Consider the following 26,170-nt stretch of genomic DNA (forward strand, 5'->3'; position numbering starts at 1 on the left):
GGGCTGTATCTGCTGGACTAAACCAAAGGGGCTTTACAATCTCTTAGAGACGGCCCCTGGTGCAGCGTTCTGGCTTCACACTTATTCAATAGCATGGCTTTCTTCCTCTTCCACCTTTGTGTCTTCCGGATGGGAGACTTTGTTTCCAATGTCATTTCCTCAACGACAGCAGTTCTGCCTCTCTGCAAGATGTGGGCACAGAGTATCAAGGGCACAGCAACACTGGAGGGAAACTTGGAGGAATCTTTCAAACCAAAACTGGTCTAATAGAAGGTGAACACCTATTTTCCTGTATGTTCACCAGCAGTGGGGATATAATCAAACTTCCACATTTCTTACGGAATATGAAAATACTTTGCTTCATTTTTTTATGTTTCCTGGTAGCCAAGGTTTGACACATTAATTGTCTCTTCTGAAAATTCTGGTTTTACATTCTTTGCCCATTTTTACTCATGATTTTAGAGTTTTTTATGATCCTGTTTTATTGACTCTCACCCAATTAAATGGGTTGCAAGTATTTTCTTTTCTCTGTTGCTTGTTAGAATTTTGCTTATATCCTCTTCTTAGACATGACATTGATGTAACCAAATGTATCTATTTTTTCAAAGGTTAGCCAATTGTACAGTTACTTAGAGACTAGTCCAGCCACTCAGAACCCTTATGCCTCCATATTTTTCAGTGGATGAAAGCAGATTTATACTGTTTGTCCATAGTTTAAAGTGTTTAGATATTTTTTAAGTTAATTTATTTATTTTGAGAGAGAGAATGTGTGAGCAGGTGAGGGGCAGAGACAGCAGGAAAAAGAAAGAGACAGAGAGAAAGAGAGAAAGTCACTAGCAGGCTCCATGCCATCAGCACAGAGCCTGACTTGGGGCTTGAATTCACAAACCATGACATCATGACCCGAGCTGAAATCAAGAGTCAGATGCTTAACCTCCTGATCTACCCAGGTGCTCCAGGTGTCTAGACTCTTTAACACTGATACATAATCGGAGATAAAAGTGCTATATTTTAAAAAATGTTCATGTTTTAGGTAATGCTATAGATTTCAATCTCAATAACATTTTATTATTTAAATAGAAAACTATTTAAGTCTGAAGTGAGGTTCAGGAATTTTCAGTGAGCAATTAAAGTGAATTAGTAAGTCAAAATATTCTCTTCTCTCCTCTGGCCATTTATGTAGCTTACCCGAAATTCAAATTTTATGTTCAAGTTACAAAAACAAATTGCAGTGAGAATTTAGGAGTAAGGCAAAATCCTCAGCTTTACTTCTAAAGTGTAAGAAATGATAAACAGAATACACTGTCACACATTGACATAAGGAACCCTAAGTGTTTATCCAGAAATCGTTACATAAGGTACGCTCAATCCTTATCATTATCCTAAGATAACAAATCCGACAAAGTCCAATACTCCTGATTTTGAATCTGCTGCTCATTTAAACATGAACTGCTTATAAAAATGAAAATCAATATGTAAAAAAAGAAAATTCCAAGAATTTTCTTGTCGCTTTCAGCCACCACTCAGAATGAGCTTTATATTTCTAACATTTAGGTTTGGCACCAACTTTTTCATACTGCTAATACTATTTGACTTTGGAATTAAAGAAAGATGAAGAAGTTGTACTTGGTACCAAGACGAGAAAACATTTTAGAGTATAGAGTATAGGTTTAAACATCTTAGACACATTGGTTTCTTAGAAAGATTTAATGCAATACTTTTTAAAAAATTAACATGGACTACATTAACTATTAAGATGAGTAATATTTAAGTAAGGGTCTTCTTTGTATTCCTTAACTTCAGAAAATCTGATCCTATATAGAATACCTGTCCCAAAATATCAAAGAGCTTATGGACTTAAATGCAGAGCATATAAACACCTTTGTGATTCCTAAGCAAAACTTAGACTTAATGAGAAAAGCAAACTACATTTTATGGCCCATGTCAACTATTTATTCCCAGAATACACCTGTCAGAGCAAAGGCAATTCTTGCCAGTTTTTTTTTTTTTTTTAATTTCTTGCTGTCAATAAATGCGTGGATCTTTCCTATCCTGTGTTCATAATAATGTATAAGACAATTTGGTCAATGCCTCATCTGCATTAGCTTTAGATTATGTCACAAACACTGTTAAAATTCCTTTTTTGAAAGAAAAAAGTTGGACCTTTCAGAAGGAATCAATCCCTTAAAAACAAAAGGAAGATGTGAACAGACATGGAGTTTTCTGAGGCAGAAAAGTATACTCCATTTACCTTTCTAGAACCACATTAATTTAAAAAAAGGGTTTAAGTGAAAATATTTATTCTTTTCCTTAACTGGGTTAAATGGTAATACAAATAGGATGAGGCTGCCCTAAGTTTCTCATGTGTTATACTTTTAAATGTCCAAAACTTTACATAAAAACTACACATGGTCTAGTTTCTTTCACAACTCATATTTAGAGAATCTCATATTTAATTGTATATGCTTTGATGTAGCTTCTCTGTTACCATAACTAACAGAGATTTGAAAAGACTAGCTCCAGTTAGAACTGCAGCAGTAACAACGGCCAGGCTCTCAGATACAAAAATAAACACAAGGAAGTAAAAGGAGAGAAGGGATGTTCATTTATATTGTTTCCAACTGGCAGCAACCAGAAGCCAGGACGCCAGTGCGCCTGTGAGGTCAAGGACGCCAGTGCACCTGTGTCGTCAGCCAGGGCACACCACGCTAGCGAGGACTAATGATATTATAAGATGTGACGATAACAATTTTACAGGAAGTATCAAAGTTTTAAGTAGAAAAAGAACTGCAAAACAGCTTTCTGTGACTAACAGAGCCGACAGCCTCCCTGGAGAGCATGGGACGTGGAGATGAAAACACAAGCCCATAATATTACAGGAAGACCTCAGGTCGGGTTTCATGACCAACACAGAGCTTCCACTAAAAGGCACAACTAGAAAGTCTTACCAAATCCTGAGGGAGCATCATTTTAAAAAGAGGTTAAAGAAGACGTAAACATCATCCTGACTACATGGCAACCTCCATAGGGGCCTAAGTGTTCCTGCGTTAAGGTGTGGGGTCGCCGGCAGAGCCACTTGACCACACGCCCCATGTCAGCGTGGGCTCCCGGGGTGCCATCGCAGTTGTTCTGTACAAGGAGAAACATCTCAACAACCTGAAGGAAAACCGGTGCATTCGTTTTACGTGCAGCCCTGGGAAGATCCACAGAGCAGCACAGCCGCCACCTTATCCATTCTCGGGATTGGCTCCAGCCCAGTCAAGCTGCACGCTGGAAGGTGCAGAAGGTGCTGGAAGGTGCAAGGCCGGAAGCCATGTCAGCAACATTGGGACTTGCTCTCTGCTCTCAAGGTCTCCTGATCCAGTTTAATTTTGTCCTGGTCGTTTTCTTCACTAGGAAAGCTTTGGTGGTTTGCGAGAATATTCTCCACTAGGAACCGGGCGGCTTCATCTATGTTTATATTATCCTGTAATGCAGAAATGATGAACACGATGAATTCTTAGGATTAATGCTTAGCAGTAAGTGTTAAGAGTATTAATGGGACTAGCAGAGTTGTCAGAGGGGGCGTTATAATACACGAGCTACCATCTTCTTCTCCCGTACTGAAGGGTTAAACCCTACGAGTTTAATGCCATTGAGTAATGTGGCTAGGAAACTCTCTTCACAAATGATCACCCTTTCCAATGTTCCTATTTCAAACTTCTTGGCGCTGAGATTCAATCTTCATCCCACACTGGGTTGCCACTCATATAAATGAAAGCACTGAGATAAAAACCTTCCTACCCTTGAACATCTAAGTCAATTATTCAGGATACATTATGAAGAATGTCAACCACCTCATACCACATTGAAATATGATAAATGCATTATGTCTTCCCCCATCTCGGAGTGCAGATTATTACTTTTAATTGTCATGTGTAAATCAACCTGAAACAATGTGGTGGGTGTGATGTCCATTAAAAATATCCTATTGAGTCACAAGCTATCACAATATTTGCGTGACAGATTTATTAGTTGTCATTCAACACATGAGTAACACATAGCAAAATCTGGGCTTATTTTTTTAAGTAACTTCATTTTCAAATAATTTCAGGTTTACACAACCATTGCAAAAATAGTAAAATTTCTACATATCCTTCACTCATCTTCCTAAAATATCAACATCTTGGAAATCCAGATTTCCAGATAAAATCAGGAAATTAGATAATAGTGTCGGCATTAATTATGAGCCTTATTCAAATTTCACCATCTTCTCAATGTCCTTTTTTGTTATCCAGGTGACTAGCTGTATTTCGTGTCCATGTCTCCTTGGTCTCCTTTAACCTGGGACAGTTCTTAAGTCACCTTCCCTTTCATGACCTTGACACTCCTGGAGACTACTGGCCAGAAAATATCCCTCAGTTGGTGCTTGTTTGGTGTTTCATATCATTAAACTCAAGTTATGCATTATTGGCAGGAAGAAGTGATATGTCCTTCTCGGTGCACAAGGAGGCACTTGCATAAAGTCACGTCTGCCAGGCTTCTCCACTGAACAGTTACTATTTATCCTTTATACTTAGTAAGTTCCAATATGTAAATCACCTGTTTTTTACCAGAGTTTTTTATCCATTAACTTTACTATTAATTAATTTTTCCCTAAAATATTTATTACCATGTGATTAAAGAGGACTTTCTATTCCATCATTCCTTCTACATGTATTAGTTGGAATTCTACTGTCAGAAAGAGTTTTCTCTTCTCTCCTACTTATTAATTGGTTTATTCATGTCATGGATTATTATTTTATTCCATAGGTTAGATCCATTGCAATAGTGACTTACTTTGTTGCTCAAACTGTTTTACATTTTTGGAGCTTCTATTAGTATGATCCCATTTCTATTTAACATGTCTCCATCATTTGTGTTTCCTTAGTTTCTGGCTCCACAGAATATCTCTGGTGCATCTTTACTTGTCCCACTAGTCCTGAAATCAATCATTTCTCCACAAAACTCCTGTTCTTTTTACAGGACAACAGTATTTAAAAACCAAATTCTAAACTTACCGGATCTGTGGTATCATTGCCCTAAGCTCTTTGAGCAGAGAGAGCTAGTAAATATATGTATGCATTCACAGACATGTAGACATCTATTTCTACATTTATCTATTTATGCAAATATGCAGATGTACAAACACACATATACACAGAAAAATATATATTTATATTTATAAATAAAATGTTAGGTTCATATGGGTCTCTTCAATTTCAATCTAACAACGTGAGGTTCATTCCAGCTTTCTTCCTTATTTGCTATAATTTTCTCAGACAGTGAGAAACCTGCAAGATCTGTGCTATATATTCAGGTATTTTTTCCAGCATCAATACAAGCTTTCTTTAATTGAAGTATTGATCTCTGAATGTCCAAATGTCACTTGGTCCCCACCCTTCCTGTTATCCCAAAGAAGTACAATGCTCTCTAACTGCATTTAGTAGCAACTGATTAGAAACGGAAACTTCCACATTGTAATTAGTCACGCATTTTCATGGTGGAAATCCATTACTTGCTATAAAGATGAAAAGACGAAGTTCAGAAATTCAAAACTGTCTTTTGGTTGTGTTCCCATTAAAATTCAGATCACTGGAATTCAAGCAGAAATCAGATGTGAAGTTAGCGCCAGCCAGTTCAGAAATACAGGCATTAGTAACACTTGGGCAGTACTTTAAGGCTTGACTAAAATTTTTAGTCTGGATTTTATGTTACTGTTATTCTCTTGGAACATTCCTGGTTTACTACTAAGGAAATTCTGCAGAAGGCGTTGTTAATATATTTGTAGGAAAGCACAGAACATATCTGACACTTTTGTTAACCAGTGCTTCCCTTCTCACCTCCACATGTACCCCTGTCTATAAATATGACAATCTCAAGCTGCAGGTCACATGACATGATCATCTGTGAATCTTCCATCTAGATTCTGGGGACAAATCTGGATTTATTACCTGAATGATTAATTCAAATGAAACTTAGAGAAGAAATTTTATCGGTAATATGTGCCATCTCTTCCACCAGATCTCATGCTCTAATAAACATCACACATACCACTTATTATTATTATTTGGTGACAAAGCTGGGAAGTAAAGCAAATCACACGAAGGACACGCCACAAACAGAAGGATGGCTTCCGGGACAAGGGCCTCCAGGAGTAGCCTCTCCCACTTCTGCCATTTCTGCCTTCCTGCCGGGCTGTTCCTGCAGCAGCCACCCCTGCACTGCAACTTTCTTCTGCTGCTACTTTCTATCCATGAAATGAAATTTTAAGATTCTAGAATATCTTTAAAAACAGATAGCCTTTAGTTTAGGAGCAAAAACTTCTGCCTCCAGCAGACACTAGTTCTGCCGATGACTCCAAAATCATCAATTATCTCCAGAGCAGCTTTTCTGTGCAATCTCTCATAGCTTTCCTTTCATTATTCTGGTCATCAGTGGCACCCAATGGTCTTCTGCAATGAGGGTGGGTTTCTAGCAAAGCTTAAAGTAACCTAAGAGTAAGCAGGGACTTAGACCAGTAGATAAATCCAGTCACATTTGTTTTATACTTATTTTTGATAATAAAAAAAAATCTGCAAGAAATCCACAGAGGCATCCCAAATGCTGGACTGTGTTAAGATATGCCAGTCTTCTGGTTTCGGATTTTGCTTGTCATTACAGAATTTCTCAAACATTTCATCATTCTTATGTAAGTCCTATTGTTATTTGACCTCTAATGGGAAATTCCCAACGTGAATAACCAAGTTCCCTCCCCAGGAATGTTTTGGGCTTGTGAATTCCACTTTGCTTTCTTGTATATCTGGACTGGCAAGATTTTTAACAGCTGACTTAAGTGCTTTTGGTTTTCTTCAAAAAATATTTATCCCATAATAGATGAAAGGAAGAATTTTCTTTCTTCTATTCACGAAGAAGCACATCACAAATGTTGACACTGCTTCCTGTTCAAAGTCTTTCATACACAATTAATCTGAAACTCTTCAAACGTCATCTGAATGACATTCTCACGTCCATTTTTGTTAGTAATGCACAGGATCCACATATTTACCAGGGTCATCTATGTCTCTATATTTCGTTAAGCCTTCAGAAAATATCAAAAATGCTTGTGCTTGACAAGATCTCTAATCCCCCATAAGCTCCAGGTGCATAAGTGCTCCATTTAAAGGCTCAAACTCAGAGAATGTCATTGTCCTTTACTCTAAATAAGAGCTAATTTTTATTCTGATGGAAAACATGTCCTTCTATTCATCTCCCCACTAGCCAATTTTGAAAGCATTTCTGCTGCCCACTAAAGGAAGCTATAACATATCTATGCTACGCTTTGCTTTTTATTAGGCTCCCCAAATCCACTCACATAAACCCATCTAAATATTTTATAGCTATAACTCAGATTTACAAGTTAAGAGCAGAGCAGATACAAACATGAAGCAGACCTCACCTTTGCCGAGGTTTCAAACCATCCAATGAAACCATGTTCTTTGCAGAACTGGTCCAACTGGGGAGGGCTCTGACCACCGTCCTTTTTCTGGTCACATTTATTAGCTAAAAGTAGAGCAGGAATAGGACTGCCATTTGGAAGATGGACTTTACTGTCCAGATCACTCTTCCATTTTAAGACGGCCTCAAACGTGGAACCTCTTGATATATCAAAGACTACGAAAGCACCAACAGCTTCTTTGTAGTATACTCGGGTCATGTTGCCAAACCGCTCCTGCCCTAGAAGTAAATATAATAAGAGTTTAAGAACTCATAATTCAGAATGAGCCTATATTTAGATAAAAGCCCTCTGACCCTAGGTATAGAGCTGTAAACACCAGTGTCCCATTCCATAGCAAAGAAACTGGTGGGAGGAAGGATGCACAGAACCACGTGGCCAGTCATGTGGTCTGAGTACACAACTAACTAGCGTTACATTCTGTGCTTATACAACGCAGGCTCCATAAACATCCAGATGATGGTGCCTTAAACTATAGAGCCCAGCATTTCTCCCCACTTTCCCCAGTCTAAGAGAAGAGGTACTAAAGAGAAAAAGAAAGCTGGGAGTGGAGGGGAGAAGAGACGAGAACAGAAGAAAGTGAAGCTTGCAGGAAGAAGATAAGTATGGTGGGTAAAATGCAGTCAAAAAGACTAGGACTGGATAAGAGATAAAGGAGCTCATCTTTCGTCCTCATCTCTAGCCTGTACCCACTTTACACGCTGCTTGCAAGATTGCTGTCCTCTAAGAAGGCAGATGCGTGCAAACCTACTAACAAAAAGTGGCACAATTATCTGTGTGATTGAAAGAAGGATCAACTGCAGAGTTCTTCAAATATCATACTTTTAAAATAACATGTTAAATAGTTTGGGGATAATCCTACTGCTTCACATACCACATAGGACTTTGCAAAGTGTTCTCTTTCTGCCGGAGACCGAAACTGCACAGGTCATCCCTGATGGCAAGGCCCAGGGAGGAGACTGCAATGCAGTCAGAAGAACCCCCGGAAGAATTCTTCTTCTCTACTTTGTCTGTACCTTTTACTCTCACTTCTGCTGTTAGTCTATTCTAGGGTTAATATGAAACCAGAATCGCCCAAAGTTCCCCCCTTCCTGCAAAATGGAATGCACCTAAATATCATGTCTGCCCCCTCAATCAGATGCTGTCTAATGAATATTGTAGCAATTACAAAATTGGAGACAGTCCGGTATGCATTGGGTCTATAAGAGACCTAGAATTCATTTTCCTTGTATGAGTCTAATTGCCAGTAAGAATACATATTATGCCAAAAGCAGAGACAAAAACAAGACTTACTAGTTATGGAGGGCTTTCTCAAAAAAGTGTTAGAGAAATATTTGCCTGCTGACCTCAAGCCTGTAAGGCAATTTATGGATTGTTCTGGTCAAAGAATGAGATTGGTAAATGCAGAGACCAAATTCTAGTTGATCCACGTAAAACATTTCCATACGTCATCTATGATAAACGTTGACATTGTTCTTTCTTAGTAAGGGGTTGTGAGAGCCTCTTACCTACAACCGCGGGTACAAGTATATCCTGTTTTTGCATGCCCACTGAATTTGAACAATTAAAGGGCACCGTGATCTCATGTATTCTGGCAATATGCTTCACTTATCCTTAGATACCCTGTCATACGTAGTAAAGAATGTGTAAAACTTTGTTATGACTACCTGGTTAAATTTTATTGGTTGAACTGGAAATTACATACCATGAAATCACTGTTGCCAAGAAAACTTAGAAATGTTAAGTCCTATGACTGTACTCAAAAATTGTAAATTGTTTAAGCATGATTGTTTGAATTTGCTACATAAAAACCCTAAGCTGAAAAATAAATTTGAGCAGTCCACCTGAAGAGGCTGGCTCCATGTCTTCTTTCACCGATGTTAACCATCACTCTCCGGGCCAACCCTGGCTTGCAGAGGCTGGTCCCCTGCATCTTTCCATCTGGTATCACACTGTTCTTTGACATAGGAAGGATCCTTATCTTCATCTGACAGATGATAAACCACACAAAGAACTGCTTGGCCAGGATTACAGTAGCACTGACTACCTAAGACTAGAACCCAGGTCTTCTGAATCCCATGCACCCCTGTTGCCAGCCATTCTGAATTATCTGGCAGTTGCCCTGACTTCTAAGGCGTTTACCTTCAGTCTGTCAAGTTACTGACTATTACTGACTAGAGTACTAAAGAAATATGACTGGCAATCGATGCGAATCTAAGATATGAAACTCTGATCAATGATTAAAAACAAGGCCAACAGGACACTTTCCTGTTAAAACACATGATGAAAAAACACTATCTACATTTCATCAATAGTAACAAATGCAAAGCTACCCACAAAAAGTATTCTTTCTCCTCCAAATTCTACAATGTTAGATATTACTTAATGAAATAATTAGGCTGGCCTAAATGGAAAAACTTGGAAGTTCATTTGGTTTGTTGTAACTCCTCATATGGGCTTATCTGAAATTGTACTATGCTAGTTCAGATGTCTGAATTTTATTCTAACAGTCACATATGAAACCCCACTATCATATATATGTTTTATTGGTAATGTAAATCTGCCCAGCCAACTGTATAGGTATTTGATCACAATTTGATCACATTTATAAGAAGTTAACAATGAACCATTTTCTTTACATATATGCTTCAGAGTAGCACACCATGTGTTCACAGAGGGTATACCAACGGATCAAAGTCAATATCACTATGCTGCAAAAAAAACTATGTAGATGCCTTAAAGTGGTTCTGACTTCAATTTTAACTAGAGAACACATACTACCAATTTTTGTTTTTTATAAAATTTAAATATTAAGTACAAAATGACTATGGCAACAAGGGAAATTAGCCTCATTAAGATAGTCCAGATTAGATGATTATTTCATATTATAAGAAAGTACTCTTTTGGACTATCCCTTCAATTTAGAAAAGACGGCAGGGTGCCAAACTAGTAAAAGTACAGAAATCCAGAAATAAAGATTACAGTTTAGTGACTGTTGCTTTGTTAACTGAATCATCTATATATCCATAAAAATATTTCTTTCAAACTATCATACTAAATCATATTCAAATTTGTATTTACATAAACTTTCTGGTAACACATAAGAAAATCAGAAATGTGTATGACAAGGAATTTTCAAGGTGGACTCTGTGGCTTAGAAATATCAAGTTATTTTCTTTAGGTTCTAAGGTTAGGATTCAAAACTCTCTGATAGCCTCACAGTGTGCTTTCTAAAAACCACTCTATATGGCAACTCAAAATAGTTTCAATTATGCTATTAAGCAAATGAAAAGGAAAGCTACAAATTGGGAGAAAAAATGCAAATCCTTTATCTGGTAAAGGACTTATACCCATACACATGAAGAACTCTCAACACTCCAAAGTAAGATTAAAAAAAACTAATGAATAAAGTAAGCAAAAGACTGGAATAGGTGCCTTATAAAGGAATGCATACAATGCCAAATAAGCAGAGGAAAAGATGCCTAGGATCATTAATTATTGGGAAATGCACATTTAAATCACAACCAGCGTGCCTGGGTGGCTCAGTCAGATGAGCGCCTAATTCTTGATTTCAGCTCAGGGTTGTGGGATTCAGCTTCTGTGCTGAACATGGATTCTGCTTAAGACTGTTGCTGTCTCTCTCTCCCCACCCAGTCCTCTGCTCATGTTCTCTCTAAAAAATTAAAAATAAAAATAAATCTTTAAATCACAACCAGCTTCCCCTTCATGCCCACAAGAATGGCTAGAGTAAAAAGTCTGATTTTACAAAGTATTGATGAAGATGTGGAGCAATAAGGACTCTTACACACTGCTGGTAAGAGTAAGAATTTAAAATAATGCATCCGCTTGGCAAACGATTTGAAAGTTTCTTAAAAATATAAACATACATCTACCATACAACCAACACATTCTACTGCCAGGTATTTGCCCAAAGAAAATGAAAGCACATGTCAACACAAAGTCATGCTCATGAATGCTCAGAGATGTTTTATTTTTAATAGCCAAAACAGTAATGAATAAAGTATATTCATACAATGGAATATAACAACAGAGAGGAAAAGAATAAACTATGGATAAAAATAACAAAATGGATGAATCTCAAAATAATTATGCTGAGTAAAAGAAACTAGACCAGAGAGGGAACAGGTAATGTTTTTTGAATGCATTTATATCAAATCCTTAAAAATAAAAACTATAGTGTCTTAGTACGAGGAAGCCTATCAGTGATTGTCTTGGGCAAGGCAGAGAGATGGGTTCAAAAGGGGCAAGAGGAAATACTTTTGCAATCTTGTTACAGTGATGTTTCACTAATGTTTACATGTCAAACATCAAATGGTACATTTGTTGTATTGCCTATTATATATCAATAAAGCTATAAAAAACAATATCTACCTCAGATGGTCACTGGGAAGGTTTAATGCAAAATGCCTGCCTGATAGTCTTTTAGGGCAGAGATTAACTGACAAACTATAGCTCATGGTCAAACCCGGCTAAGGTTTTACTGGAATACTATCACCTTCATCCATTTATGGATTTCTACATCGGTTTTCATTCTACAATGGCAGAATTGAGTAGTCGCAACAAAGAGCAAATGGCCCATAAAACCTAAAGTATCTGCTACTTCTAGAGGGTTAGGGGACAGTCTACACCTTGAACTGACAGTGGTATATAAAAATTCTTGAAGGACTTAAGGTGCATGTATGTAAATTATACTTTAAGTTCAAAAAAGTAAAATGTCAGGCTCAAGGTAAGCACTACATAAATGTTAGCATTATTATTAAGTGCTCAATAAATGTATTACATGATGAAAGCCTTTATAAAACGGTGCAATTAAACATAACAAAACCTTAAACTATTAGCTAGTTATATGCTGTAAACTGTAGTGGTAAAAACAGTTTGCAGGGGACAATGAAATTGAGGAAAGTACAGATGTACTAGACAATCAAAATATCAGGCACTCAGGGGCACCTTAGTCAGTTAAGCGTTCGACTTCAGCTCTGGTCATGATCTCACAGTTTGTGGGTTTGAGCCCCACACTGGGCTCTGTGCTGACAGCTCAAAACCTGGAGCCTGCTTTGGATTCTGTGTTTCTCTCTCTCTCTGCCACTTCCCTGCTCATGCTCTGTCTCTCTCTGTCTCTGAAAAATGAATAAACATTTTTAAAAAACGATGTTTTTAAAATACCAAGCACCCAAAGGTCAAACAATCCCAGGCAAGTAACTCTGTCTGACTAAATAAGTGTCTTCAGGGGTTTTTACAGATCTTCTAAGCTCTCCCAGCTCTTCCTTCTGATGTTTTCAGTTTCTGTGTGATAACTTTAATGTTATAAAGATTTGCTAAAGATTCTTCAATCACTGAATCCAGATAGCAGTGGGGATCAAATATAAGAAATCCAGCATCAAAAGGCCAAGCCATGCATTTAGGAAAGTATCTTACTTTCCAACAGAATAGTGAAATATACTTCCTATTTTACTGAGTTTATGATCTTTTTAAAAAGTTCTGAAGTAATTCATTAGTCCTTCAGAGATATTCTTGAACTGGTCAAGAAACCTAAAGCACACAAATTTCTAAAATATGTAACATTTAATTAGAAAATAGAGAGGGGTGCCTGGGTGGCTCAGTGAGTTAAGTGTCCAACTCTCGGTTTTGGCTCACGGTTCTTGAGTTAAGATCCCACGTGGTGTCCCACACTGGGCTCCATGCTAGCAGTGCAAATCCCATGCTTGGGATTCTCTCTCTCTCTTCTACTCTCTCTGCCCCTCCCCTGCTCTTTCTGTCTCTCTCAAAATAAATGAACTTAAAAAAAATCTTTAGAGAATAGAGAAATAATGAATTCATTTAAAATAATAATCTTGGGGTGCCTGGGTGGCTTAGTTGGTTAAGCATCCGACTTTCGCTTAGGTCATGATCTCGCGGTTCGTGGGTTCGAGCCCCAAGTCGGGCTCTGTGCTGACTGCCAGCTCAGAGCCTGAAGCCTGTTTCAGTCTGTGACTCCCCCTCTCTCTGACCCTTCCCTGCTCACGCTGTCTCTCTCTCTCTCTCCTAGAAATAAAAAACAAACAAACAAAAAAAGAGTATATATGTAGGGGCGCCTGGGTGGCTTAGTCGGTTAAGCATCCGACTTTCGCTTAGGTCATGATCTCGCGGTTCGTGGGTTCGAGCCCCAAGTCGGGCTCTGTGCTGACTGCCAGCTCAGAGCCTGGAGCCTGTTTCAGAGTCTGTGTCTCCCTCTCTCTCTGACCCTCCCCTGCTCACGCTGTCTCTCTCTCTCTCTCTCTCTCTCCTAGAAATAAATTTAAAAAATATATTTAAAAAAATAAAATATAATAAAAATAAAATAATAATCTTAACATAAAATTGAGAGTTGTTCTCCAAAAACACCTAACCAGGTAAAACCTAGATTTAACTATTTTGGTTTCAAAGGTTTAAACATATAGACATGGGGGCTCCTGGGTGGCTCAGTCGGTTAAGTGTCCGACTTTGGCTCAGGTCATGATCTTGCAGTTTGTGAGTTGGAGCCCCGTGTCGGGTTCTGTACTGACAGCTAGCTCAGAGCCTGGAGCCTGCTTCAGATTCTGTCCCTCCCTCTCTCTCTACCCCTCTGCCTCTCGTACTCTGTCTCTCTCTCAAAAATAAACATTAAAATAATTTTTTTAAATAAATAAATATATAGATATGTTAAGCACTTCCAGTTGTTATTTACTGGAAAATAACCACTGGAGTAAGAGCTGCATCCAATTACTGTGTTATTATTTCTCCTTGGGTAATTTTATCTGTCCCCTTATTATTGCCAAAAAGAAAGTGGAAAACAAAAGTAATGTTCATGAATATTCCATTCTCCACTTCTAAATGTGTGAAGGAGCACACTCTTCTGCCCCCACTAGGTTAGGGGCGGCTATGAACTAGTCTTGGCCAATGAAATGTGAACAGAAGTGTCACTTTCAAGCAGAATCACTTGGCTGCCAGTGTCCCTGTCCTGCTGCAGCAGGCTTGAACCCTAACTTTGAGATGAGGGTATTGTGAGATGGTAAAGCCTCCGTTAGTCTGAGCCTTCAGGCAGTTTCAGTGAAAAACGGCTTCACATCTCTACCACCACCCCAGCCTCTGCCCTCACTATGGGCCTGAAGAAAGAGTGAGAAATAATTATTTCAAGCCATTGACATTTTCAATGTTGTTAAAACTTCAACATAACCTAATCTATCCTGACTGATACAGCCCCCAAGTCATATCTAGATTTGATCTCACTAAAAAATGTGTATTAAGTTCCTTCCATGTACCAGGTACTGTGCTAGACACTGGTGAACATCACGAAACAATGAATATGACTTCCTCCTAAGGAGCTCACAGTCAATTTGAGGAAATAGACAAACTGAACCATGGTGTATTAGGTGTAATCAGAGATATGAAAAGTATATTGTGGTATTAAACAAAGGGATGTTACTCATTGAGGTCTGTGTGCTAATCTTAGTAGCAGTTTTGAAAGACACGTTATCAAGAAATGCCTTTCAAATGCTTCTTTGTCATGAAAATAAGTCGTCTTCATTCCTTCACCTCTATACTGTGACTCTCAGGGCAGCCGCAGCAATGCCCAGATCCCACGAGCAAGTCAGCCCAGTCAGAGCCAGGCACACCATCAGAGGACTAAACAGCTTCAGGTATTTAATCTTTAGATACAACTTCCAGCAGTGCTGAGTCCTCCCCATGGGAATGATGCATTCTAGTACTTACCTTTCACTACACCTCAGGAGTTAGCCTTTTCTCATTTTAAAAAAGGGGTAAGGACCAAACCAATGGGGAAGACTTTCACATTCACATTAGAATTGCACTGGAACTCTGTAGAACTTGGACTTTTTTTTTCTTCTTCTCCTTAATTTTAGACAAGAAATATAAAGAATGCTCTCTGGGAAGTAGTCAATCAACCATTCTAAGTTCAGTCCAAGAAAATTTGATTATTCTCAGATTGTACTTTCCACAAGTAGATGAATAAAATGCAGGGAATACCCATGATGCTGAGTGCTCCTGGGCTGTGTCAAAGGACAGGAGAGAATGGGTTAGAGAAGTCTGCAGTGGTACTCAGTCACTGTGTAAGGCCTTACTCTGTGGTGACTATAAAAAGAATAGCTGACTTTGATCAATTTGAAACAAGGAATAAAATGAAAATATCTTTCTGTGTTCAAATTCATAGTAGTTCTAAAAGTTCAAGATACTAGGTTTTCCCTTTCTTACCTAGTTATTCAACAAGAGCAAGAAATGTACCATCTCTACCTGGTAAATGCTCTTGTGTCCATATACTACCTGCAGAGGGAGGCTCTTGAGAAAGCCCCACAGATGAGGAGCAGGTGATGTGGAATTGAGAAGAACGCATGGGTCAGGGAAGGTGAGCATGAGGGAGCATGGAGAGCAGATAGGTTTGCCCCATTAAGTGGAATACTCAGTGAGTGGGGTGAAGAGGATGGATCTATCTCCAGGATGTAGCAAAGCCAATGACAGAACGACCTTTTCTCAACTGCAGGGTAAATCAGGTCACACATGGTGTTTGTGACATTGCGAATTTCCAGGCCCTACCTCTAGGAATTCTGATTTGGTGGCTATGGAGGATTGCTACGTACCTATTCCAATATCTCCTCACAGAATTTTATTTGGAGAAGCAATGAGTGCAATTAAAAATTAAATAAATAAAAGAAGCTCCCCCCGCCCCAGGTTTCCTGGCTGCCCTTGCAGCAAGACATGTGTATTTGATTGAACCACAAAGACAAGGAATATGACCAAGCAATGGCTGCGTGGTGCAATGTCAGCTTTAGTCCACGGAGACTTTGTGGTTCTGCTCAGCTGCTGTGGACTGCCCAGGCACAGGCTTACGTGGTGAGAGGGTTAACTTCTTTGTTAAATCATGATGCGTAGTGATGTTTGTCAGAGGAAACAAATCTATCAACCCAGTTGATGCTAACTAATCTGCATTTTAAGCACCTCACATAAGACTGATGGAGGAGACTCCAGATAGTCACACTAACATAAAACAATATATTTAGCTTAATTTCAAGAAGTCATTTAAAAAAAGTCACTACAGAGGATGCTTAAGGAAAATATCTTGGCAGAAGTGAATGGAAAGAAGGCAGAAGAGGAGAATGTAAGGCCATGTGTCGGCTAGAAAGACCAATAAAGATCCATAAACTAACCCCTTAATGTCTATTTATTTTTATGTGGTTCATCTCTCTCAAAACAAGAGTAAAGAAAGTACACGTGCTTAGCTTCAATTGCAAAAAGTGCAAAAAGCAGTTTTGAAAATACAATTGAGTAGAATTCTAAAGCATTTTTACCTCACCTTGCAGAAATCTGCATTCCCCAACATTGATGTCTGCACTCATCTCACCATCCAGCTCCAATGGTTTTGCAACCAAAACACAACCTAAACTTGTCCATTTAGCCCACCCTCTCCTTTTTGAAAAAATGGTTACTTATTTTATTTTTGAGAGAGAGAGAGAGAGAGGGAGGGAGAGAGAAAGAGAGAGGGAGGGAAGGAGGGAGGGAGGGGGGGAGGGAGAGAGAGAGAGAGAGAGAGAATCCCAAGCAGGCCCCACGCTCAGCACAGAGCCTGACATGAGGCTCAATCTCAGCACCATGAGATCGTGAGTTGAAATGAGTCGGATGCTCAACCAACTAAGCCATGCAGGCACCCCAGCCCACACTCTACTTCTTATGTGTTGGTTAAGTGTGAAATCATCATAAGTTGCAAGATATGCTACTCTTGGGCTACAAATCTGAGGCCTTCAAAGTTTTCTTCTTTGGAAGAGCACTTTCTTTATCTCTCAATCTTTTCTAACAAATGCCTAGAAATATGTATTCATAATGTTCTTTATTTTCTCTATTGTATAATTCTTTGACATCTTGGGGCCTTGTGGGCCAGCAGAGAACCTGCCTCTCCCAGGGTTAGCTAGTTCTTAGAGACAGCAAACAACCTGCTGAAAGTACATCTTCAAGAGGCAAACCGACCAATCAAGAGTCGTTACCAGCTCTCTGTCTCCTTTTTTTCAGCCTCTTGAAGTCTAACACACTATGTTCCTGCCCTATATCACCCATGGCCAGGTACTAAAGGAATAGGGACCACTCCTGTAGCCCAGTGCCCATTGGTTATGTCGAACTATCCAATCCTAAACTTGCTCTAATTTCCTGTGCTGCCTTGGCCGTTTCTTCATGCAAAAACCACAAAAAAGGCTCTAGCCCGTGCTTATCCCTTGCTCCTTCTGCCTCTTGACCAACTCTGGTGCTTCCCCATGTGTTCCTACATGGGATGGATGCTACCTCCTCTTGGGATCTATGAGTAACAAACCATCTTTTCAATGGCGATCATCTTCTGGTGCGTTGGCCTTACCATACCTGATAGAAACAAAAATCCTGGGTACAGTTTAAAATAGAATATGAATCACTGAAATTTTTGTATCAGAAGCTTAAGAAAATCAGAAGGTCAAGAAAACATATACATAATGGATAAAATTTCTCCTAAAATATATCTGAAAGTAACACTGCCTCTCGAAATAATGCATGGTTTACAGGTTTAATCAGTAAGATCACAGAGTAGAGCATGCAAGCACCTATAATTATTACCTTGCTTTTCCAGGTAATATATATCAAGCATATATCAATAAAACAGCTTTGTTATCTTCAGGAAGTCCACAGTGTGGAGTCTTTCAAAATGTCCCCAAAGTGATAGAGCCAATCAAAAGTATCTACATAGGAAGTTCAGTGTTTTATAATTTAGAAGAGTATAATAACTGGAAATTCTAGTCCAATAACATAGAGATGATAATTATTATGAGTATAAAATATGAATCATGTGCACCACTATACAGTTGACCAGAACGTTTGCTAATTTAGACAAGAATCTGTTAGATTCTTAGATGACACTCTTTAGATTGTTTTGACACCAGTGAACCAAAAATTTACTAAACAATTAAAAGCTTGTTTTTGTATTTCAGAATCATAACACATGTCTTTTTATAGTGCCATTGATTATCTGTGTTTCTTTGGTCAAGTTATTATACCTCTCTGTATTTAGACTATGGGATCTCTAAAAACCTGTATAGTTCAATTCAAATAGTGGAATGATTAGGAAAATGGGGGAGAAAGTCAAATTTTAGTACTTTTATCAATGTCCCACTCTCTCTACCATAATCTGGGCACTTTTCAGCTTATGTGGGCCAATTGAGACAACTGAGAACAAACGGTACTATACTAAAAAAAAAAAAAAAAAGCAACAGGCATATAAAAATATGTTGTTATGCTGACCATCCTTCCTGGGCAATTAGGGATGCAAAATCCAGACGGGAGCACACAAAGGTGTCTCAGAACTCACAACCTGAGGGAGATTTAAAGATGTAAAATGGAGGCACCTGGGTGGCTCAGTGGGTTGAGCATCCAACTCTTGATTTCATCTCAGGTCATGATCCCAGGGTCATGGGATAGAGCCCCACGTCAGGCTCTGCTCAGCTGGGAGCCTGCTGAGGATTCTCTCTCCTCCCCTCTCTCTCTTTCTCTCTCTCAAAATAAATAAATAAACTTAAAAAAAAGACGTAAAATGGAATGGTAGATTTTGTTTGTAATGCACCACAGCATTTAAGTCTGTATAAGGCTATGGACAGCAGGACTGTACGGAAGTCAGGCATAATGAAGATTGTAGGAATCCCTTTAAATGAGTTATTAAGTAATTGGAAAGTGGTGAAGATGAAGACTACAAATCACCATAGACTAATTCCTCAGAGCACTTCTTCTGTATGTTTAGAAAAAAAAAAAAACCCTGAATATTAATAATTCTCGATGAATAGATACTTTGAAGGTCAAGAAAGTTGGAGAAAATATTCCAGATTCTCACTCATGAGGGCCGGAGGAGAGTTAAGAAAGACAAGAAGAGGTCATGAGGTACAGTGACCGCCAGCTGTGGAAGATGAAACAAGAAAAGCAGAACCAACATTCTAATTTAGGATGGGAATCAAAACTAAAGTGAATCTAAGTATAGTTTATATAATTGATAATGTCTTCCAACCATGCATTTTATACTTTGGTAAATACTATTTACGTGAACTTCAGAGTAGAATGTTCCTGATTTGTTCTTTGGTCCAAAGTTTGTTTTGTTTTGTTTTTTACAGAAGATTTTTACTCAGATCTTTATACGGAAATACTAATCCTAAAAAAGTGAAGGGTGGCAGAAGAGACCAGCCCCCCAAAACACCACTTTGGCATAAGGATTATTTTTAACTAAAGATACTTAAAACAGAGCAGGTGCCCGAATGGGGCTCTCATCTCTCTTTTTTCTTCCTGAAAGCAGATGAGAAAACCCCCACGTGAGAGATGTCCTCTCTCTACCAGGAGGAAAGAAACATCTTATCACCAGGGACAGGAGCTGAAGCTGGGAGAATTCTCTCTAAACAGACGTTACAAAATAACTTATCTTCCTTTAGCCGCCCCATATATTTTACTTATTTTTCCACAATGCCCTCTCTTTGTTCAACTTGGTATAAACACTTAGGTTTTGTCATTTCTTTGGATGTTCATTTTCTTATGAAGACTCCTGTGTCCGGTAAATCTTAGGTGACATAAATTTCTGTTGTTAATCTGTCTAGGATTTAATTTTTTTTTTTAATTTTCAGGCTCTGCTGAAAACTCTAAGAAGGTATAGTTTTGTCTCCCCTACAAAAACAAATCACTTCACCAAATACAGGAAGACTGGATTATATTAGATCTAAATGGACAAACTTGTTTTTTCTTTCTTTCTTTTTTTTTTAATGTTTATTTATTTATTTTGAGGGGAGGGGCAGAGAGGAGAAAAAGAATCCCAAGCAGGCTCCACACTGCCCACAGAGTCCCACGTGAGGCCCGGACTCACAAACTGTGAGATCATGAGCAAAACCAAGAGTCAAATGTTTAACTGACTGAGCCACCCAGGTGCCCCAAACTTGTTTTTTCTTTTAAAGACATAGCCTCAACCAGTCATTCAACCTACCTGGAAAATTCTATACTTGCCAATAATCTTATAATAAGTAGTAAGCCAAATACTACTTCATCTATAATGCATATTAAAAGGTGGATCAGGTTCTGCTCTGGGAAACGTTCTAGTTTGCAGTGACATGGCTAAATGCACTGAGAAGGTTGAAATCATCCGTAAATGCAGGACCCGTCAGGAATATGGTGAAAAATTGATAGAAGCCAGTATGCCAAGTACACTTGCTCCTTCCATGGCAACCAAGATGAAAAGATGGGCTGTGGGATCCAGCACTGTCGTTCCTATGCAAAAAGAAGCTGGTGATGCCTGGCCCTACAGCACCACTTTTACCATCACAGCCGCCAGACAGCTGAAGGCATTGAGAGACCACTATTTAAAATATTTTTTGATGTTTTATTTATTTATTTTTGAGAGAGAGCAAACACAAGTGGGGGAGGAACAGAGAAAGAGAGAGAGGAAGACAGAATCTGAGCTGTCAGCTCAGAGACCAACGCAGAGCTTAAGCCCACGAACCATGAGTTCATGACCTGAGCTGAAGTTGGATGCTTAACCGACTGAGCCACCCAGGCGCCCCGAGAGACCAGTATTTAATACATCGCTGGCCTATAATAAATGGGTTTATTTATGTAACAACAAAAGGAAGATCAGAGACATCTCTTCCTACCTCTTAATTTATTAAACTTTCTTAAAAGCTTACTGAAGACTTCAGTAGCATAGTATATTTCAGTCCCGTATTAAGAGTCATCTTCAAACAGGCATGAGGTAAGAGACAGTTGCCTAACACAAAAATTGTATCAAGCTGCACCGGTATTTTGCAGCTACATTTATCTGATGGAATTGGAAAGCATTTGGGAGGCTTGTACCCCAGAGTCTCTCTGGTTTCTAATATGAAAAGTTTAGCATCAACTGTCTAGCCACATTTATGGAAAACATTTGAACAACTCCTCCCTGTTCCCCTTGCCAAAGTTTCCAAGTATAGAGACCCAACATAAGTCCTTTACCATCCTTCTCATCTCTGACACAATAACAAAAAAACTAGTAACAGGGCCGCGCCTTAAGTTAGTCATATCAACTGGCCAGCTCTACCTACCGTTTCACAATCTAGGAGTATTTCTAAACTTTGAGAATTAAAGATGATTCAGTGTTGTAACTACATAAGGCAAATATGTTTAGCCACGGGGAACTTTTTGGAGTGGCCTTCAGTTTGCCTTCATTACATCATTACTACTTAATTCGAATGGTATGAACTAGGATTCACTCATAGGTCAAGTATGAAAAGCAAACATAGTTAATGATGTAGCTTCCTAAGCCCCAAGTGAAAGCAAAATTATTTCTCTGTGAATTTCCTTATATATTAAGATTCCGTCTCTGAAAATCTTATTTATAAGGTGGGCCTCGTAATTTCCAACTACCTCATTAGTTTACCTCTAATCATTTTAACAGCTGGTGTGTACTTGCTGAATGGTATTGAACATCCAGGAATCCTTTTAGAGATCTTAAAATTCTGCTTTCTGTCCTGGCAAGGCTCAACCTTTGCATTTAGGCGAAAGTGTGAACACATTCCATCTAGGCCAATATGTACCAGAGTCTGACAATACAGATTATGTCTCCTTCCTGACTGCATAGGTCTGTTCAAGGTGGACAAAAAAAGAAGTGATACCCAGGGAGAAAATTACTCATGATTTGGCTTTCCCGAGTCTCCAAATATAAGCATTTTTGCTTGAAGCTTAAAAACACAAATGTGCCAAATCTTTTATTTACCTGCAGTGAGATCCAATCATAATTTAATAGCTAAATATGATATTATTTCGCAAGAAGAATAAGGCAAAGTCAACAACCTTCCTCGGTGGGGGAGTGTAAAATTTTCATAGAAATCTGCAGGGACAGTGAAGATTCCTGCAGAATGACTATCACATGGAAAGACAACCTTTAGAATTTATGACTTTGTTAAGAGGCAATACTACTATTCATAAGTGTTGTGTGAAACAGCAGGAAGTATTTCAAAATAAGCCTGACTTCAAAAGATGACTTTTCAAACGGACTTTTGGTTTTCTGTAACCAAAAAGGAAAAAAAAGGGGGGGGGGGCGCTGAGCCCAGGGCAGATTATTCTCTTTTCTCTGAGGCACTGACATACATAAATTTATTAGCATATCTGAGGCAGAAAGTCTGTTCTTGAATAAGTGAGTATATAGGTTAATATACATAGGTTAATTCTTCAATACTTTTCATACATAATAAGCTATTTTGGTGAAAAGAACATTGCCTAGCAGACAGATCTGTTCCCCCTCCCCCCCCCCCACAGTTGCCAGCAGGGTGACCATATCTTCTACATTTGATGCATCTGTAGCGTGCACCAGCGTGAAGGATGGTCTCTCGCTCTGAACATTCTCCCATCCAAATTCTCTATTGCAGACTGAGCTTCTTACCAACAATGATTGAACAGGGCAACTTTTGGTATCGCTTCCATATGTAAACTTTCCAAAAGATAGCGTCTTTTTAAATGCCACACTCCACCCACCCCACCAGACAGAGCTCACATTCTCATAAATTAGGGCAAGGAGAATATGCACACCCTCCCCACCTCAAAGAGGGATATTATGCTCCCAAATTGTCAACTGAAAGCAAATCCCAGGGAAACAATATATTGGGATGGGACGGGGGCCAGGAGTGCGGTTAGGTGTTGGTTTAAGGAGGGAGAGAGGATTCAAGAGTAACTTTCCCAAACCTTCACCTGGGGGAGGGGGTGTTAAGGACTCACCTAGGAGATGATCACCCTACCTGAAGAACAGAATTTCACTCAGAAAGAAGGGTCTCAGATCCAAGGTGGGGGATGAAAAACATTCTGAAAAGGAACCTGGTTGCTAAGTCGGCTTGTGTCACTAAGTAGGAGGGTTGCTTTGGGGGAAATCATTCAACTTGTGTGCTCACCTGTGAAATGTTAAATCTGGTTGAGAGGCGCTGGCCCCTCCTCCTAACTCTTCCTCCGGTATTATAACTTGTCACCGTTCAGATGTGGCTTAGTCGGTTAAGCGTCCGACTTTCGCTTAGGTCATGATCTCGCGGTTCATGGGTTCTTGGGTTCGGGCCCCTCGTCGGGCTCTGTGCTGACTGCCAGCTCAGAGCCTGGAGCCTGTTTCAGTCTGTGACTCCCTCTCTCTCTGACCCTCCCCTGCTCATGCTGTCTCTCTCTCTCTCTCCTAGAAATAAATAAAACATTAAAAAAAATAAATAAATAAAACTCCAGGAAAAGCCCCCAAGGCTGTTTCACCTCCGGCGAGGGGAGGGAGGGGGAGGGAGGGAGAGCGAGAGAGAGGGAGGAGGCGGAGCGCACGCACTGGAGTGGAGGGCCGCTTTTCCACCTCTTAAAAATGCATGCTTTCTGCAGACTTAAGAGTAATCTAACCAGGGATTTTTACTGATGCATTTATCGATCTTGTCCTGCTTTTAATTAAATCCTTCAACTACTACTGCCCATTCCATCGTCGTGATCCCACCGGAGTACACCCAGCCACGTCCCTTGCCCGTGTGGCCACTTGAGTTAGTCTCTTTCATTCCCGCTGAGCAGGCGAGCGCAGCAGGCTCGGGACACAGCAAGAGGGCAGGAGACCGTGTGGAGCCCACGGGCCGTCGGCCCGCGACCGAGGCCGCCGCCCGCCGCTTACCCGCGATGTCCCAGAGCTGCAGGCGCACCAGCGTCCGGCTGTCCCAGTTGAGGACCTTGAGAGCGAAGTCGACCCCGATGGTGGCCCGGTAGTGCTGGGAGAAGAGCTGGTGGACGTAGCGCTTGATGATGCTAGTCTTGCCCACGCCGAGCTCGCCGATGACCAGCACCTTGAAGAGGTGCTCGCGGGTCTCGGGCGCGGCGGCCGCCGCCGTCCTCAGGACCGGGTCCCCGGCTCCCCCGCCCGCCATGAGCGCCCCCGGCCCCGCTGCAGCCGGCCGGCTGCCCCCTTCCCCGCGAACTCGGGCTCCGCGCCGGGGTCGCCGCCCAGCCGCGTCCTCCCCGCGCGCCCGCGGAGCCCCCGTCGGCCGTCGCAATGTCCGGGAGGCCGGCCGCCCTCCGCCCGCGCCACCGCCAGGCGGGTCACAGGACCCGGAACCGCCGCCGCGGGGCGGGGAGAGGGCCGGGGACTGGCCGGCGGGGGAGGACCCGGCGGGGGAGGACCCGGCGGGGAGGCCGCTTCCAGCCGCGGCCTGCGCTCGGGACGCACGGGCGGGCGGGCCGGAGTCGGGAACTTCCTCTCTCCGGGTCCCCGCCTCGCCGGGGCGCGCGGAGCCCGGTCGCCCCCTGCTGGCCCTCGGGAGCCGGCTCGGAGCTGCGGGCACCCGGGCGGTTCGAGGTTGGGCCTGAAAAAGGGCTGCGACCACCGAGCCTGGGTCCGGGCGCGGAGGGCCGGGGTCCAGGGGCGCGGCGCTGGCCTGAGGTTAAACCTCCTTCCAGCCAAGACCCCGGGAGGGCTTAACACCTGGAGATCCGCCTTCGATTTCTCTCCAGCGGCCACTTTGGAAAGGGAATGTCAGGTCGACTCTGAACTTGGCAAAGGGCTGATAGCGCTTTAGTATTTAAATAAAGGCGGGGGTCTGAAGAAGACGACGTAGGATCTGTAAAGCAATCTTATCTAAGCCTTCAGCTACTAGAGGCTGTGAGATAAGCCCCGGGAATTGATTGAAAAAGTAAGAGGTGGTTTTGAGGACTTTTATTTAAAAACAAACAAACAAAGATAGGAAGCCTTGCCTTGCAGTTGATAAAATCTAGGGATGCCCTCGCCCCGTAATATTTAGAAACACCTGGAGCTGATAATAAATACTCTGGCAGCATCCTTAAATAAACTAAAGAGGCTGTTCACTCTGCTATAATCTGACAATCTTTGAAAAATGTTTTTCAGAGGTGGAGGCGTTTTAAAATTTAGATATCAAGGTGGGAGTAAAACCTTTACTAAAATAGCTATTGAAAACGCATAGATATGTCTTTAAACAAGTTTTATGGCCTGCCAGCATATGGCTTTTTTGTTCACCCAAGTAGAAAGTCTTTCCAATATGTCTCCAGCTTGAGGAAAGAGGAAATCCTGTATTATTGCCATAAGTGGAGCATATTGTTTCATACATACATATCGCCATAGATTTTTACAGGTTCCTCCTCTGACTCTCCTAGGTTCCCACTGACATTAGAAATAGAATCATGGTGCTAAAAATCAGAGGCGGCAAACGGCTTAAAGTTAAAAATGGTCACAACTAAAAGCAGGATAATGGCTTGAATCCAATGCTTCTCAAACTTGAGTGTTAAGAGTTTGTTAAGACAAATGACTATGCCTACCCCCAGAGGGGTTCTGATCCCCCAGAACTGGGGTGCAGCCAGCTAATTTACATTGGAACAAGTTCCCAGGTGATAGTGATGCCTCAAGTCTAGGAGCACGGTGCTTTAGATCGGTGCATGCTTCTCAAACTTAAAAGTTCATATGAATCATCTAGGATCTTATGAAAGCAGATTCTGATTCAGTATATGTGGGGTGAGGGCTGAGATTCAGAATTTCAGATAAGTTCCCCGGTGATGTGAATGGTTTGAGTGGACCACACTTTCGTTAGCATGGGTTTAGATGAGAACTTAGTAGTTACCACGTTTGCTCTGCATTTGGTTCACCTGAAGTTATGGATTAAGTTGTGA

At 40.6% G+C, this 26,170-nt stretch overlaps 1 protein-coding gene across 1 annotated transcript; it reads right to left on the reverse strand.

The window, feature by feature from the left end:
- Positions 1–1,046: 1,046 nt before the first annotated feature.
- RAB32 (RAB32, member RAS oncogene family) lies at positions 1,047–24,598 on the reverse strand. Its single transcript, XM_039230906.1, has 3 exons — positions 24,171–24,598; positions 7,457–7,734; positions 1,047–3,466 (listed from the first exon to the last, which is right to left on the reverse strand). Exons 1-3 carry the CDS (start codon positions 24,418–24,420, stop codon positions 3,317–3,319), a joined length of 678 nt encoding a protein of 225 aa, XP_039086837.1. The 5' UTR covers positions 24,421–24,598; the 3' UTR covers positions 1,047–3,316.
- Positions 24,599–26,170: the final 1,572 nt, after the last annotated feature.

Source organism: Hyaena hyaena, unplaced genomic scaffold (genome assembly GCF_003009895.1).
Source record: "Hyaena hyaena isolate Hyena2069 unplaced genomic scaffold, ASM300989v1 scaffold_52, whole genome shotgun sequence".
Classification (NCBI taxonomy): domain Eukaryota; kingdom Metazoa; phylum Chordata; class Mammalia; order Carnivora; family Hyaenidae; genus Hyaena; species Hyaena hyaena.

What these genes read in the sequence shown, in the direction of transcription:
- RAB32 (XM_039230906.1), bottom strand. Translation starts at nt 24,420, where the DNA reads ATGGCGGGCGGGGGAGCCGGGGACCCGGTCCTGAGGACGGCGGCGGCC. An exon ending in GCAGCTCTGGGACATCGCGG is followed by an intron (nt 7,735 to 24,170) that starts GTAAGCGGCGGG and finishes ATTTACTTCTAG; the next exon opens with GGCAGGAGCGGTTTGGCAAC. An exon ending in GGTTTGAAACCTCGGCAAAG is followed by an intron (nt 3,467 to 7,456) that starts GTGAGGTCTGCT and finishes TCTGCATTACAG; the next exon opens with GATAATATAAACATAGATGA.